The following is a 14,107-nucleotide window of genomic DNA, read 5'->3' on the forward strand; positions in this document are numbered from 1 at the left end:
GCCTGATTTCTGCATGGACCTCACTTTGTGCATGGGGAAATTGTCATGCTGAAACAGGAAAGGGCCTTCCCCAAACTGTTGCCACAAAGTTTGAAGCACAGAATCGTCTAGAATGTTATTGTATGCTGTAGCTAGAAGATTTCCCTTCACTGGAACTAAAGGGCCCGAACCATGAAAAACAGTCCCAGACCATTATTCCTTCTTACTGTTGGAACTATGCATTAGGGCAGGTAGCGCTCTCCTGGCATCAGCCAAACTCAGATTCGTCTGTCGGACTGCCAGATGGTGAAGAGTGATTCATCACTCCAGGGAACGCGTTTCCACTGCTCCAGAGTCCAATGGCGGCGAGCTTTACACCCCTCCAGCAGACGCTTGGCATTGCACGTGGTGATCTTAAGCTTGTGTGTGGTTGCCCAGCCATGGAAACCCATTTCATGAAGCTCCTGACAGTTATTGTGCTGACGTTGCTTCCAGAGGCAGTTTGGAACTCGGTAATGAGTCTTGCAACCGAGGACAGACGATTTTTACGCTCTACGTGCTTCAGCACACAGCTTGTGTGGCCTACCACTTCGCAGCTGAGCTGTTGTTGCTCCTAAACGTTTCCACTTCACAATAACAGCACTTACAGTTGACCAGGGCAGCTCTAGCAAGGTAGAAATTTGACAAACTGACTTGTTGGAAAGGTGGCATCCTATGACGGTGTCATAGGATGGCAACTGAAAAGTCACTGAGCTTTTCGGTATGGGCCGGGCTGTTTGTCTATGGAGATTGCATGGCGGTGTGCTCACTTTTATACACCTGTCAGCAACGGGTGTGGATATTATAGCCAAATCCAGTAATTTGAAGGGGTGTCCACATACTTTTGTATATATAGTATATACCATTCATTTATGAACCTGCCTTGAATCCTAAAGCCTGTAGAAGTTTCAGACATGGAGACGTACGACCAGGTCAACGCCTGACTGAGTTAGAGGATAGATCCTCAGTCTGCTTGTTCTAAACCCTTTGTTTAATAGAGAGGAAAGTGTACTGGTGTGACGGTGGTGTTTTGGCTGACTCAGGGCCCTGGCAGCATGCTGGTAACATGAAGTAGTTTGTTGTCGTCCAGATCTGGGCTGTTCTGTTGTTGTACTGCTATTCTATACCCGTTGGTTCTTCTTAAAGACTGGACACAGAAGAGAGTGCATCATTTTTTTTACCAGAGTGGATGTAGTTAGTCACATCACTTTTTACCAGAGTGGATGTAGTTAGTCACATCACCTTTTACCAGAGTGGATGTAGTTAGTCACATCACTTTTTACCAGAGTGGATGTAGTTAGTCACATCACTTTTTACCAGAGTGGATGTAGTTAAAGTCACATCACTTTTTACCAGAGTGGATGTAGTTAAAGTCACATCACTTTTTACCAGAGTGGATGTAGTTAAAGTCACATCACTTTTTACCAGAGTGGATGTAGTTAAAGTCACATCACCTTTTACCACAGTGGATGTAGTTAGTCACATCACTTTTTACCAGAGTGGATGTAGTTAGTCACATCACTTTTCGTGAGGTGCTGTTGGGATGAAACAATATTATAATAGGTCACATCAATGAATTTTCCAACATGGATGACAAGTTAGTCCTATCAGTGTGTGTCCTATAAGGATCTTGGTCATCAGGTTTTACCAGTCAGGTCTGGATGTAGTTAGTCACATCATCTTTCACTGGGACAGGATGTGGTAGAGTGTGTCCTATCATCTTGGTCAGGTTGGGACAGGTATGTGGTAGAGTTGTGTCCTATAAGGATCTTGGTCAGGTCTGGGACAGGTATGTGGTAGAGTGTGTGTCCTATAAGGATCTTGGTCAGGTCTGGGACAGGTATGTGGTAGAGTGTGTGTCCTATAAGGATCTTGGTCAGGTCTGGGACAGGTATGTGGTAGAGTGTGTGTCCTATAAGGATCTTGGTCAGGTCTGGGACAGGTATGTGGTAGAGTGTGTGTCCTATAAGGATCTTGGTCAGGTCTGGGACAGGTATGTGGTAGAGTGTGTGTCCTATAAGGATCTTGGTCAGGTCTGGGACAGGTATGTGGTAGAGTGTGTGTCCTATAAGGATCTTGGTCAGGTCTGGGACAGGTATGTGGTAGAGTGTGTGTCCTATAAGGATCTTGGTCAGGTCTGGGACAGGTATGTGGTAGAGTGTGTGTCCTATAAGGATCTTGGTCAGGTCTGGGACAGGTATGTGGTAGAGTGTGTGTCCTATAAGGATCTTGGTCAGGTCTGGGACAGGTATGTGGTAGAGTGTGTGTCCTATAAGGATCTTGGTCAGGTCTGGGACAGGTATGTGGTAGAGTGTGTGTCCTATAAGGATCTTGGTCAGGTCTGGGACAGGTATGTGGTAGAGTGTGTGTCCTATAAGGATCTTGGTCAGGTCTGGGACAGGTATGTGGTAGAGTGTGTGTCCTATAAGGATCTTGGTCAGGTCTGGGACAGGTATGTGGTAGAGTGTGTGTCCTATAAGGATCTTGGTCAGGTCTGGGACAGGTATGTGGTAGAGTGTGTGTCCTATAAGGATCTTGGTCAGGTCTGGGACAGGTATGTGGTAGAGTGTGTGTCCTATAAGGATCTTGGTCAGGTCTGGGACAGGTATGTGGTAGAGTGTGTGTCCTATAAGGATCTTGGTCAGGTCTGGGACAGGTATTTGGTAGAGTGTGTGTCCTATAAGGATCTTGGTCAGGTCTGGGACAGGTATGTGATAGAGTGTGTGTCCTATAAGGATCTTGGTCAGGTCTGGGACAGGTATGTGGTAGAGTGTGTGTCCTATAAGGATCTTGGTCAGGTCTGGGACAGGTATGTGTGTAGGATCTTGGTCAGGTCTGGGACAGGTATGTGGTAGAGTGTGTGTCCTATAAGGATCTTGGTCAGGTCTGGGACAGGTATGTGGTAGAGTGTGTGTCCTATAAGGATCTTGGTCAGGTCTGGGACAGGTATGTGGTAGAGTGTGTGTCCTATAAGGATCTTGGTCAGGTCTGGGACAGGTATGTGGTAGAGTGTGTGTCCTATAAGGATCTTGGTCAGGTCTGGGACAGGTATGTGGTAGAGTGTGTGTCCTATAAGGATCTTGGTCAGGTCTGGGACAGGTATGTGGTAGAGTGTGTGTCCTATAAGGATCTTGGTCAGGTCTGGGACAGGTATGTGGTAGAGTGTGCGTCCTATAAGGATCTTGGTCAGGTCTGGGACAGGTATGTGGTAGAGTGTGTGTCCTATAAGGATCTTGGTCATGTCTGGGACAGGTATGTGGTAGAGTGTGTGTCCCTATAAGGATCTTGGTCAGGTCTGGGACAGGTATGTGGTAGAGTGTGTGTCCTATAAGGATATTGGTCAGGTCTGGGACAGGTATGTGGTAGAGTGTGTGTCCTATAAGGATCTTGGTCAGGTCTGGGACAGGTATGTGGTAGAGTGTGTGTCCTATAAGGATCTTGGTCAGGTCTGGGACAGGTATGTGGTAGAGTGTGTGTCCTATAAGGATCTTGGTCAGGTCTGGGACAGGTATGTGGTAGAGTGTGTGTCCTATAAGGATCTTGGTCAGGTCTGGGACAGGTATGTGGTAGAGTGTGTGTCCTATAAGGATCTTGGTCAGGTCTGGGACAGGTATGTGGTAGAGTGTGTGTCCTATAAGGATCTTGGTCAGGTCTGGGACAGGTATGTGGTAGAGTGTGTGTCCCATAAGGATCTTGGTCAGGTCTGGGACAGGTATGTGGTAGAGTGTGTGTCCTATAAGGATCTTGGTCAGGTCTGGGACAGGTATGTGGTAGAGTGTGTGTCCCATAAGGATCTTGGTCAGGTCTGGGACAGGTATGTGGTAGAGTGTGTGTCCTATAAGGATCTTGGTCAGGTCTGGGACAGGTATGTGGTAGTCCTATAAGTGTGTGTCCTATAAGGATCTTGGTCAGGTCTGGGACATGTGGTAGATGTGTCCTATAAGGATCTTGGTCAGGTCTGGGAGTATGTGGTAGAGTGTGTGTCCTATAAGGATCTTGGTCATGTCTGGGACAGGTATGTGGTAGAGTGTGTGTCCTATAAGGATCTTGGTCAGGTCTGGGACAGGTATGTGGTAGAGTGTGTGTCCTATAAGGATCTTGGTCAGGTCTGGGACAGGTATGTGGTAGAGTGTGTGTCCTATAAGGATCTTGGTCAGGTCTGGGACAGGTATGTGGTAGAGTGTGTGTCCTATAAGGATCTTGGTCATGTCTGGGACAGGTATGTTGGTCAGGTCTGGGACAGGTATGTGGTAGAGTGTGTGTCCTATAAGGATATTGGTCATTCTGGGACAGGTATGTGGAAGAGTGTGTGTCCTATCAGGATCTTGGTCAGGTCTGGGACAGGTATGTGGTAGAGTGTGTGTCCTATAAGGATCTTGGTCAGGTCTGGGACAGGTATGTGGTAGAGTGTGTGTCCTATAAGGATCTTGGTCAGGTCTGGGACAGGTATGTGGTAGAGTGTGCAGACAGGTGGGCCCTGAACCTTCTTATTACAGTAGTGGAACAGGGACACCCACAGCCGTTTCTTATTACAGTAGTGGAACAGGGACACCCACAGCCATTTCTTATTACAGTAGTGGAACAGGGACACCCACAGCCGTTTCTTATTACAGTAGTGGAACAGGGACACCCACAGCCGTTTCTTATTACAGTAGTGGAACAGGGACACCCACAGCCATTTCTTATTACAGTAGTGGAACAGGGACACCCACAGCCATTTCTTATTACAGTAGTGGAACAGGGACACCCACAGCCGTTTCTTATTACAGTAGTGGAACAGGGACACCCACAGCCGTTTCTTATTACAGTAGTGGAACAGGGACACCCACAGCCATTTCTTATTACAGTAGTGGAACAGGGACACCCACAGCCGTTTCTTATTACAGTAGTGGAACAGGGACACCCACAGCCATTTCTTATTACAGTAGTGGAACAGGGACACCCACAGCCGTTTCTTATTACAGTAGTGGAACAGGGACACCCACAGCCGTTTCTTATTACAGTAGTGGAACAGGGACACCCACAGCCGTTTCTTATTACAGTAGTGGAACAGGGACACCCACAGCCGTTTCTTATTACAGTAGTGGAACAGGGACACCCACAGCCGTTTCTTATTACAGTAGTGGAACAGGGACACCCACAGCCGTTTCTTATTACAGTAGTGGAACAGGTTTGTCCGTAGCTGTTTAGTAACTCTCACCTTTGGTGCCCAAGCCGCTTTTCTGCTCTGCTGCCATGGTGATGATGGAATCCGGTCAGAAAAACAAGCAGGGGGTGGTGCTCCTCCCTGTCTGTTGCGATAACAAAACTTTCAAAGAAGAAAATGCCTATGACTATAGACTAAAAATAATCAGTTAGGGCCCATCCCAAATGGCACCCTATTCCCCATACCCTCAAAATGAAAGCAAAAGCTTTGACGAAGGCTGTGAGCTTGACAAGCAAGTGATACTGACAATGGCAGTGTGTAGGATTTTATTATATAGGGATAAGTCCCAAAATGCACCCTAACACCTATATGTCCCCTTACAGGCTCTGGTCAAAAGCAGTGCGCTACAAAGGGCTGTGTCCTCACGGTTAACTCCCCCTCCTCAAAACTAATATTTGTATTCCTGTAAAACAAAAACAACGTCCTTTTGTCCTTCATGATTCTGAAATGGCTGACTGGACATAGAGGGATGGTAGATCGTCTATAGTCAGCTCTCTCTGTGTGTGGTCAGGTCCCACCATGTCTCTTTCTCTCTTGTCCCAAAAGGCACCCTATTCCCTAGTACACTACTTAGTGCACCACTACTACCCTATGGGTCCTGGTCTAAAGTAGTGCACTATATAGGGAATAGGGTGTATTAGGGACACATCCCTGGTCTACTGGTCACTGATATTACAGTGTGCATCTGTATGTCAGTCTAACTGTGATGTTCTCTTCCTGACCAGGAACACACACTCTGGGCGTCACTGAACTCATCTAGAGGACCACATCTCATCTCCTCCCCCATCTTAACTCTACTGACCTCCTCCCCCCCTACCTCCCTCCTCCATCACAGTTAAAGACTCCCCCCTCCTTAACTCTACCTGTGAGAAGAAAGCTAGTGGGCGGGCCCACTGTATGATTCCATTGGCCACTTCTTAACACCTGTGAAACACTGACCAATCACCATGCAGACATCATCTCTCCGCCGCCAGGTGAAGAACATGGTCAACCAATACTCAGAGGCAGAGATCAAGGTTTGTTGTTGTGCTCGTTGTTGTTATTTAACATTTGTATTGTTACCTAAAGTTGAAGTTGGAAGTTTACATACACCTTAGCCAAATAGATTTAAACTCAATTTTTCACATTTCCTGACATTTAATCCAAGTAAAAATCCCCTGTCTTAGGTCAGTTAGGATCACCACTTTATTTTAAGAATGTGAAATGTCAGAATAATAGTAGAGAGAATGATTTATTTCAGCTTTTATTTCTTTCATCACATTCCCAGTGGGTCAGAAGTTTACATACACTCAATTAGTATTTGATAGCATTGACTTTAAATAGTTTAACCTGGGTCAAATGTTTTGGGTAGCCTTCCACAAGCTTCCCACAATAAGTTGGGTGAATTTTGGCCCATTCCTCCTGACAGAGCTGGTGTAACTGAGTCAGGTTTGTATGGCCTCCTTGCTTGCACATACTAGTTCTGCCCACAAATTAGAATTGAGGTCAGGGCTTTGTGATGGCCACTCCAATACCTTGACTTTGTTGTCCTTAAGCCATTTTGCCACAGCTTTGGATGTATGCTTGGGGTCATTGTCCATTTGGAAGACCCATTTGCGATCAAGCTTTAACTTCCTGACTGATGTCTTGAGATGTTGCTTCAATATATCAACATAATTTTCCATCCTCATGATGTCATCTATTTTGTGAAGTGCACCAGTCCCTCCTGCAGCAAATCACCCCCACAACATGATGCTGCCACCCCGTGCTTCACGGTAGGGATGGTGTTCTTCGGCTTGCAAGCCTCCCCCCTTTTCCTCCAAACATAAGATGGTCATTATGGCCAAACTGTTCTATTTTTGTTTCATCAGACCAGAGAACATTTCTCCAAAAAGTACGAACTTTGTCCCCATATGCAGTTGCAAACCGTAGTCTGTTTTTTTATGGCGGTTTTAGAGCAGTGGCTTCTTCCTTGCTGAGCGGCCTTTCAGGTTATGTCAATATAGGACTTGTTTTACTGTGGATGTAGATACTTTTGTACCTGTTTCCTCCAGCATCTTCACCAGGTCCTTTGCTGTTGTTCTGGGATTGATTTGCACTTTTCACACCAAAGTACGTTCATCTCTAGGAGACAGAACGCATCTCCTTCCTGAGCGATATGACGGCTGCGTGGTCCCATGGTGTTTATTCTTGCGTACTATTGTTTGTATAGATGAACATGGTACCTTCAGGCATTTGGAAATCGTTTGGACATTTTTTTGAGGTATTGGTGGATTTCTTTAGATTTTCCCATGATGTCAAGCAGAGAGGCACTGAGTTTGAAGGTAGGCCTTGAAATACATCCACAGGTACACCTCCAATTAACTCAACTGATGTGAATTAGCCTATCAGAAGCTTCTAATGCCATGACATAATTTTCTGGAATTTTCCAAGCTGTTTAAAGGCACAGTCAACTTAGTGTATGTAAACGTCTGACCCACTGGAATTGTGATACAGTGAATTATAAGTGAAATAATCTGTCTGTAAACAATTGTTGGAAAAAATTACTTGTGTCATGCACAAAGTAGATGTCCTAACCGACTTGCCAAAACTATAGTTTGTTAACAAGAAATATGTGGAGTGGTTGAAAAACGAGTTTTAACGACTCCAACATAAGTGTATGTAAACTTTCGACTTCAACTGTCAATATTGTAAAGCTTCTTTGGTTCTGAGAAAAGAGCCATCATAAATCATTCTTATATATTGTAGTTTATCATTTTTCTTGGGCTGGGATTGAAACCGATCGTGCTTTGTTGGTGATTTTAAAGGGAATGTTTCGGAGACCTCATTCACGGGGAATGCTGCGTATGTCGGCTCATTCGGAGATGACTTTTTAAATGGCGCATCGCTGACAAAATGAGATCGGATTGAATCCCGGCCCAAATTATATTTTTTCAAACTAAATATGTATTCATATTTTTATTATATTAAGGTCCGCGAGGCGACCTCCAACGACCCGTGGGGCCCCCCCTCCTCTCTGATGTCAGAGATCGCTGACCTGACCTTCAACGTGGTGGCGTTCACTGAGGTCATGGGTATGATCTGGAAACGCCTCAACGACAGCGGGAAGAACTGGAGACACGTCTACAAGGTCAACGTTCACCTGGAAACTAAATGTTTTCTCTGATATTTACTGACATACAACATTCACCTGGAAACTAAATGTTTTCTCTCTGATATTTACTGACATACAACATTCACCTGGAAACTAAATGTTTTCTCTGATATTTACTGACATACAACATTCACCTGGAAACTAAATGTTTTCTCTCTGATATTTACTGACATACAACATTCACCTGGAAACTAAATGTTTTCTCTATGATATTTACTGACATACAACATTCACCTGGAAACTAAATGTTTTCTCTCTGATATTTACTGACATACAACATTCACCTGGAAACTAAATGTTTTCTCTATGATATTTACTAACAAACAATTGTTAGTTTTCTTTTCATTCTTTAAATATCCTGTTCCTATTTTTATCATCATATTCTGTGTTTATTGTTTCACCCTTTGCCTTGTCTTTCTATCTACTGTTAGATGTGTGTGGTGTCTGTGTTTATTGTTTCACCCTTTGCCTTGTCTTTCTATCTACTGTTAGATGTGTGGTGTCTGTGTTTATTGTTTCACCCTTTGCCTTGTCTTTCTATCTACTGTTAGATGTGTGTCTGGTGTTTCTGCCTTGTCTTTTATTACTTTAGATGTGTGGTGTCTGTGTTTTGCCTTGTCTTTCTATCTACTGTTAGATGTGTGGTGTCTGTGTTTATTGTTTCACCCTTTGCCTTGTCTTTCTATCTACTGTTAGATGTGTGTGGTGTCTGTGTTTATTGTTTCACCCTTTGCCTTGTCTTTCTATCTACTGTTAGATGTGTGTGGTGTCTGTGTTTATTGTTTCACCCTTTGCCTTGTCTTTCTATCTACTGTTAGATGTGTGTGGTGTCTGTGTTTATTGTTTCACCCTTTGCCTTGTCTTTCTATCTACTGTTTGTGTCTGTGTTTATTGTTTCCTTTGCCTTGTCTTTCTATCTACTGTTAGATGTGTGGTGTCTGTGTTTATTGTTTCACCCTTTGCCTTGTCTTTCTATCTACTGTTAGATGTGTGTGGTGTCTGTGTTTATTGTTTCACCCTTTGCCTTGTCTTTCTATCTACTGTTAGATGTGTGTGGTGTCTGTGTTTATTGTTTCACCCTTTGCCTTGTCTTTCTATCTACTGTTAGATGTGTGTGGTGTCTGTTTTGAAATGTGCTGTGTGTAAGTGAAGTGGATTGTTATTTTATTGCTAGGCCCTGACTCTACTGGACTACCTGATCAAAACGGGCTCGGAACGTGTGGCGCAGCAGTGCAGGGAGAACGTCTACACCATACAGGTTAGGTTGACGGTTCGAATCCCGAGTCTGTCGGGATAAATGTCTGAGTGAGTGCACTGAGCTGGCTTCTGAATAGTTTCTTTCTCAGGGGGTTGAAACCAAAAAAACTATCTGCAAAGAAAGTATAATAAAGTGTACTTCCTTCTCTTCCTCTTCCTCTTCCTCCTCCTCCTCCTCCTCCCCTGTAGACCCTACGGGACTTCCAGTTCACAGACAGGGATGGCAGGGACCAGGGGGTGAATGTTAGGGAGAAGGCCAAGCAGCTGGTGGCCCTGATGAGGGATGAGGAGAGGCTGAAACAGGTATGACATGGTACCTGTATTCTGTTGGTTTGGTTTTGTACAGTATGTGTGTCTGCTTCTGTTTTCCCAGATACATTATGTCTGGTCCTGGACATCAGATACATTATGTCTGGTCCTGGACATCAGATACATTATGTCTGGTCCTGGACATCAGATACATTATGTCTGGTCCTGGACATCAGATACATTATGTCTGGTCCTGGACATCAGATACATTATGTCTGGTCCTGGACATCAGATACATTATGTCTGGTCCTGGACATCAGATACATTATGTCTGGTCCTGGACTTCTGTTAGACATCAGATACATTATGTCTGGTCCTGGACTTCTGTTAGACATCAGATACATTATGTCTGGTCCTGGACTTCTGTTAGACACCAGACACATTATGTCTGGTCCTGGACATCAGATACATTATGTCTGGTCCTGGACTTCTGATGGACATCAGACACATTATGTCTGGTCCTGGACTTCTGTTGGACATCAGACACATTATGTCTGGTCCTGGACTTCTGTTAGACATCAGATACATTATGTCTGGTCCTGGACATCAGATACATTATGTCTGGTCCTGGACTTCTGTCCTGGACATCAGACACATTATGTCTGGTCCTGGACATCAGATACATTATGTCTGGTCCTGGACTTCTGTTTGACATCAGACACATTATGTCTGGTCCTGGACATCAGATACATTATGTCTGGTCCTGGACATCAGATACATTATGTCTGGTCCTGGACATCAGATACATTATGTCTGGTCCTGGACTTCTGTTTGACATCAGACACATTATGTCTGGTCCTGGACATCAGACACATTATGTCTGGTCCTGGACATCAGACACATTATGTCTGGTCCTGGACATCAGACACATTATGTCTGGTCCTGGACATCAGACACATTATGTCTGGTCCTGGACATCAGATACATTATGTCTGGTCCTGGACATCAGATACATTATGTCTGGTCCTGGACATCAGATACATTATGTCTGTTCCTGGACATCAGATACATTATGTCTGGTCCTGGACATCAGATACATTATGTCTGGTCCTGGACATCAGATACATTATGTCTGGTCCTGGACACCAGATACATTATGTCTGGTCCTGGACATCAGATACATTATGTCTGGTCCTGGACATCAGATACATTATGTCTGTTCCTGGACACCAGATACATTATGTCTGGTCCTGGACACCAGATACATTATGTCTGGTCCTGGACATCAGATACATTATGCCTGGTCCTGGACTTCTCCATTGATCTGGCTTTTTAGTCCCGGTCTAGGCGTAATCTGTGTCCAGGAAACCGTCCTGGTATTGTCCCCTCGATGATGAATAAAATCCCTATCTACATTATGTAAATACCTAGCTATCTATTTGTCTAGGAGAGGACCCTGGCCCTGAAGACCAAGGAGAGGATGGCTGGAGCAGCTGCAGGGTCAGGGATGGGCTCTAGTTCTCTACCTCCACCCTACCCAGGCCGCCGTACCAGCCAGCCCAGCATGACTGCTCTCTACGGGGATGACTTCAGCCGGTCCAGGGAGTCCCATTCCTCTTTCAATTGTGAGTAGTACCATGCAACTGGGGATATGCAAACACACACACACACACACACACACACACACACACACACACACACACACACACACACACACACATGCAATCACGTTATTGGAAACAAAGGCTGTTCTGAGGTCAGGCCAGGTTGTGGCTCGATAAGTTTGAGTCGGGTCAGGGACAATGTTTTTCATTTCAGCTAACCCTAATCCCTTTCCTAACCTTAACCTAGTTCTCCTAAAGCTAACCTTAACCTAGTTCTCCTAAAGCTAACCTTAACCTAGTTCTCCTAAAGCTAACCTTAACCTAGTTCTCCTAAAGCTAACCTTAACCTAGTTCTCCTAAAGCTAACCTTAACCTAGTTCTCCTAAAGCTAACCTTAACCTAGTTCTCCTAAAGCTAACCTTAACCTAGTTCTCCTAAAGCTAACCTTAACCTAGTTCTCCTAAAGCTAACCTTAACCTAGTTCTCCTAAAGCTTACTACTCGGTCTACGGAGTTGCAATGTCGTTTCTCGTCACAAAAAGGGGCGGCTCCTTGTAAATACTCTCTGGCATTTGACATACTATTTTAACTTCCTTAAAATTGAGACGTGCCACATCATTCCTTCCACAGCCGTGGAGGCGGTGTTGTAGCTTGGTTCCTAGATCTGACATCTATACAGTATATAATAGGCTATTCCTCAAAGTTGCTTATTTTGCATTGATAACCAAAATATTATCTCAGCAACTGTTCAAACAGTAAACCAAACAACAAGAATCCACCCTAAAAGGTATATTGTTTAGAAGTAATAACTAGTGATTACAGGGTATGGTGAAATGGTACAACCAGCTGTAGCCAACTAACTAGGCAAGAGTTTTTTTCTTTGTGACCAAAACATGATGACGTTCTATTTTTAACTGACAGACTTTTGACTGGTACTGTATATTTAAGCAATAAGGCCCGAGGAGCTGTGTTATATGGCCAATGTCGTGTTCTTAGGCACGACGCAACGTGGAGTGACTGGATACAGCCCTTAGCCGTGGTATATTGGCCATATATCACAAAACCCGGAGGTGCCTTATTGCTATTTTAAACTGGTTACCAACGTGATTAGAGCAGTAAAAATAAATGTTTTGTCATACCCGTGGATACGGTCTGATATACCACGCCTTTCAGCCAATCAGCATTCAGGGCTCGAACCACCCAGTTTATATATATATGTATATATATATATATATATATATATATATACATTCTCTCAACCTGGAATGTTTTCCAACAGTCTTGATATACCTGGAATGTTTTTCCAACAGTCTTGATATATATATATATATATATATAAAAAGCATGTGTGGGAACTCCTTCAAGACTGTTGGAAAAACATTCCAGGTGAAGCTGGTTGAGAGAATGCCAAGAGTGTGCAAAGCTGTCATCAAGGAAAAGGGTGGCTACTTTGAATAATACATGTTTAAAATATATTTTGATTTGTTTAACACTGTTTTGGTTACTACAAGATTCCATATGTGTTATTTTCATAGTTTCAATGTCTTCACTGTTATTCTACAATGTAGAAAATAGTAAAAAAATAAAGAAAAACCCTTGAATGAGTAGGTGTGTCCAAACTTTTGACTGGTACTCTATATGTGTGTATAGACAGTATATAAATAGAAAAGGTGTGTACAGCAGTAGTTATAAAGGATGAGCCTTGACTAGAATACAGTATATACATATGAAGTGGGTAAAACAGTATGTAAACATGATTAAAGTGACCAGTGTTCCATGACTATGTACATAGGACAGCGGTCTCTAAGGTGCAGGGTAGAGTACCGGGTGGTAGCCGGATAGTAACAGTGTCTGAGTTCAGGGTAGAGTACCGGGTGGTAGCCGGGTAGTAACAGTGTCTGAGTTCAGGGTAGAGTACCGGGTGGTAGCCGGATAGTGACGGTATATTACAGTCGATAGCAGGGATACATTTTAAAAGGCCAAACATGTTCCCACAGCCTGAAGCATTGAAGAGGCAGTGGAACACACAATGGAGCCAGAATGTAAGGAAAGCATAAAGGCATGCCTGAAACATTGATAAGATTAGCCATTCTGTTCTTCAGTGAGAATCCATGTTGAGAGATTTGGTCTGGCTCTGCTCAGGTCTGCACTGACAGCTAGTCAGTAAGTTGGCTAACGAACTCTCCATGTTGGTGTTATCCCACAGGAACCAACCAGTGGTGGATAAAGTACCCAACTGTCATACTTGAGTCAAAGTAAAGATACCTTAGAAAAGGACGCAAGTAAAAGTAAAGATACCTTAATAGAAAATGACTCAAGTAAAAGTAATGATACCTTAATAGAAAATGACTCAAGTAAAAGTAATGATACCTTAATTAATAGAAAATGACTCAAGTAAAAGTAAAGATACCTTAGAAAAGGACTCAAGTAAAAGTAAAGATACCTTAGAAAAGGACTCAAGTAAAAGTAAAGATACCTTAGAAAAGGACTCAAGTAAAAGTAAAGATACCTTAATAGAAAAGGACTCAAGTAAAAGTGAAAGTCACCCAGTAAAATACTACTTGAGTAAAAGTCTAAAAGTATTTGGTTTTAAATATACTTAAGTATCAAAAGTAAAGATATGAATCATTTCAAATTCCTT

At 43.5% G+C, this 14,107-nt stretch overlaps 2 protein-coding genes across 3 annotated transcripts in view; both read left to right on the forward strand.

Annotated features, from left to right (window-relative positions):
• The window catches only part of epn3a (epsin 3a), a 65,262-nt gene that overhangs the window by 11,502 nt on the left and 39,653 nt on the right, over positions 1–14,107 (forward strand). For both annotated transcript variants that reach the window (XM_042317591.1, XM_042317592.1), the window contains exons 2-6: positions 5,950–6,240; positions 8,175–8,333; positions 9,532–9,615; positions 9,804–9,917; positions 11,311–11,488. In XM_042317591.1, coding sequence (XP_042173525.1) covers positions 6,172–6,240; positions 8,175–8,333; positions 9,532–9,615; positions 9,804–9,917; positions 11,311–11,488 — 604 coding nt within the window. In that variant the 5' untranslated portion in view covers positions 5,950–6,171. The remainder of the gene's footprint in view (positions 1–5,949; positions 6,241–8,174; positions 8,334–9,531; positions 9,616–9,803; positions 9,918–11,310; positions 11,489–14,107) is intronic.
• Positions 3,258–5,940, forward strand: LOC121845739 (magnetosome-associated protein MamJ-like). The gene is made up of 3 exons (XM_042317599.1): positions 3,258–3,270; positions 3,931–4,226; positions 4,352–5,940. Exons 1-3 carry the CDS (start codon positions 3,258–3,260, stop codon positions 5,198–5,200), a joined length of 1,158 nt encoding a protein of 385 aa, XP_042173533.1. The 3' UTR covers positions 5,201–5,940.

This window comes from Oncorhynchus tshawytscha, unplaced genomic scaffold, assembly GCF_018296145.1.
Source record: "Oncorhynchus tshawytscha isolate Ot180627B unplaced genomic scaffold, Otsh_v2.0 Un_contig_956_pilon_pilon, whole genome shotgun sequence".
Taxonomy (NCBI): Eukaryota; Metazoa; Chordata; class Actinopteri; order Salmoniformes; family Salmonidae; genus Oncorhynchus; species Oncorhynchus tshawytscha.

Bases quoted from the DNA above. Each gene is read 5' to 3' on its own strand.
- LOC121845739 (XM_042317599.1), top strand. The intron at 4,227-4,351 runs GTCTGGGACAGG...GATCTTGGTCAG, and splicing joins CCTATAAGGATCTTGGTCAT to GTCTGGGACAGGTATGTGGT.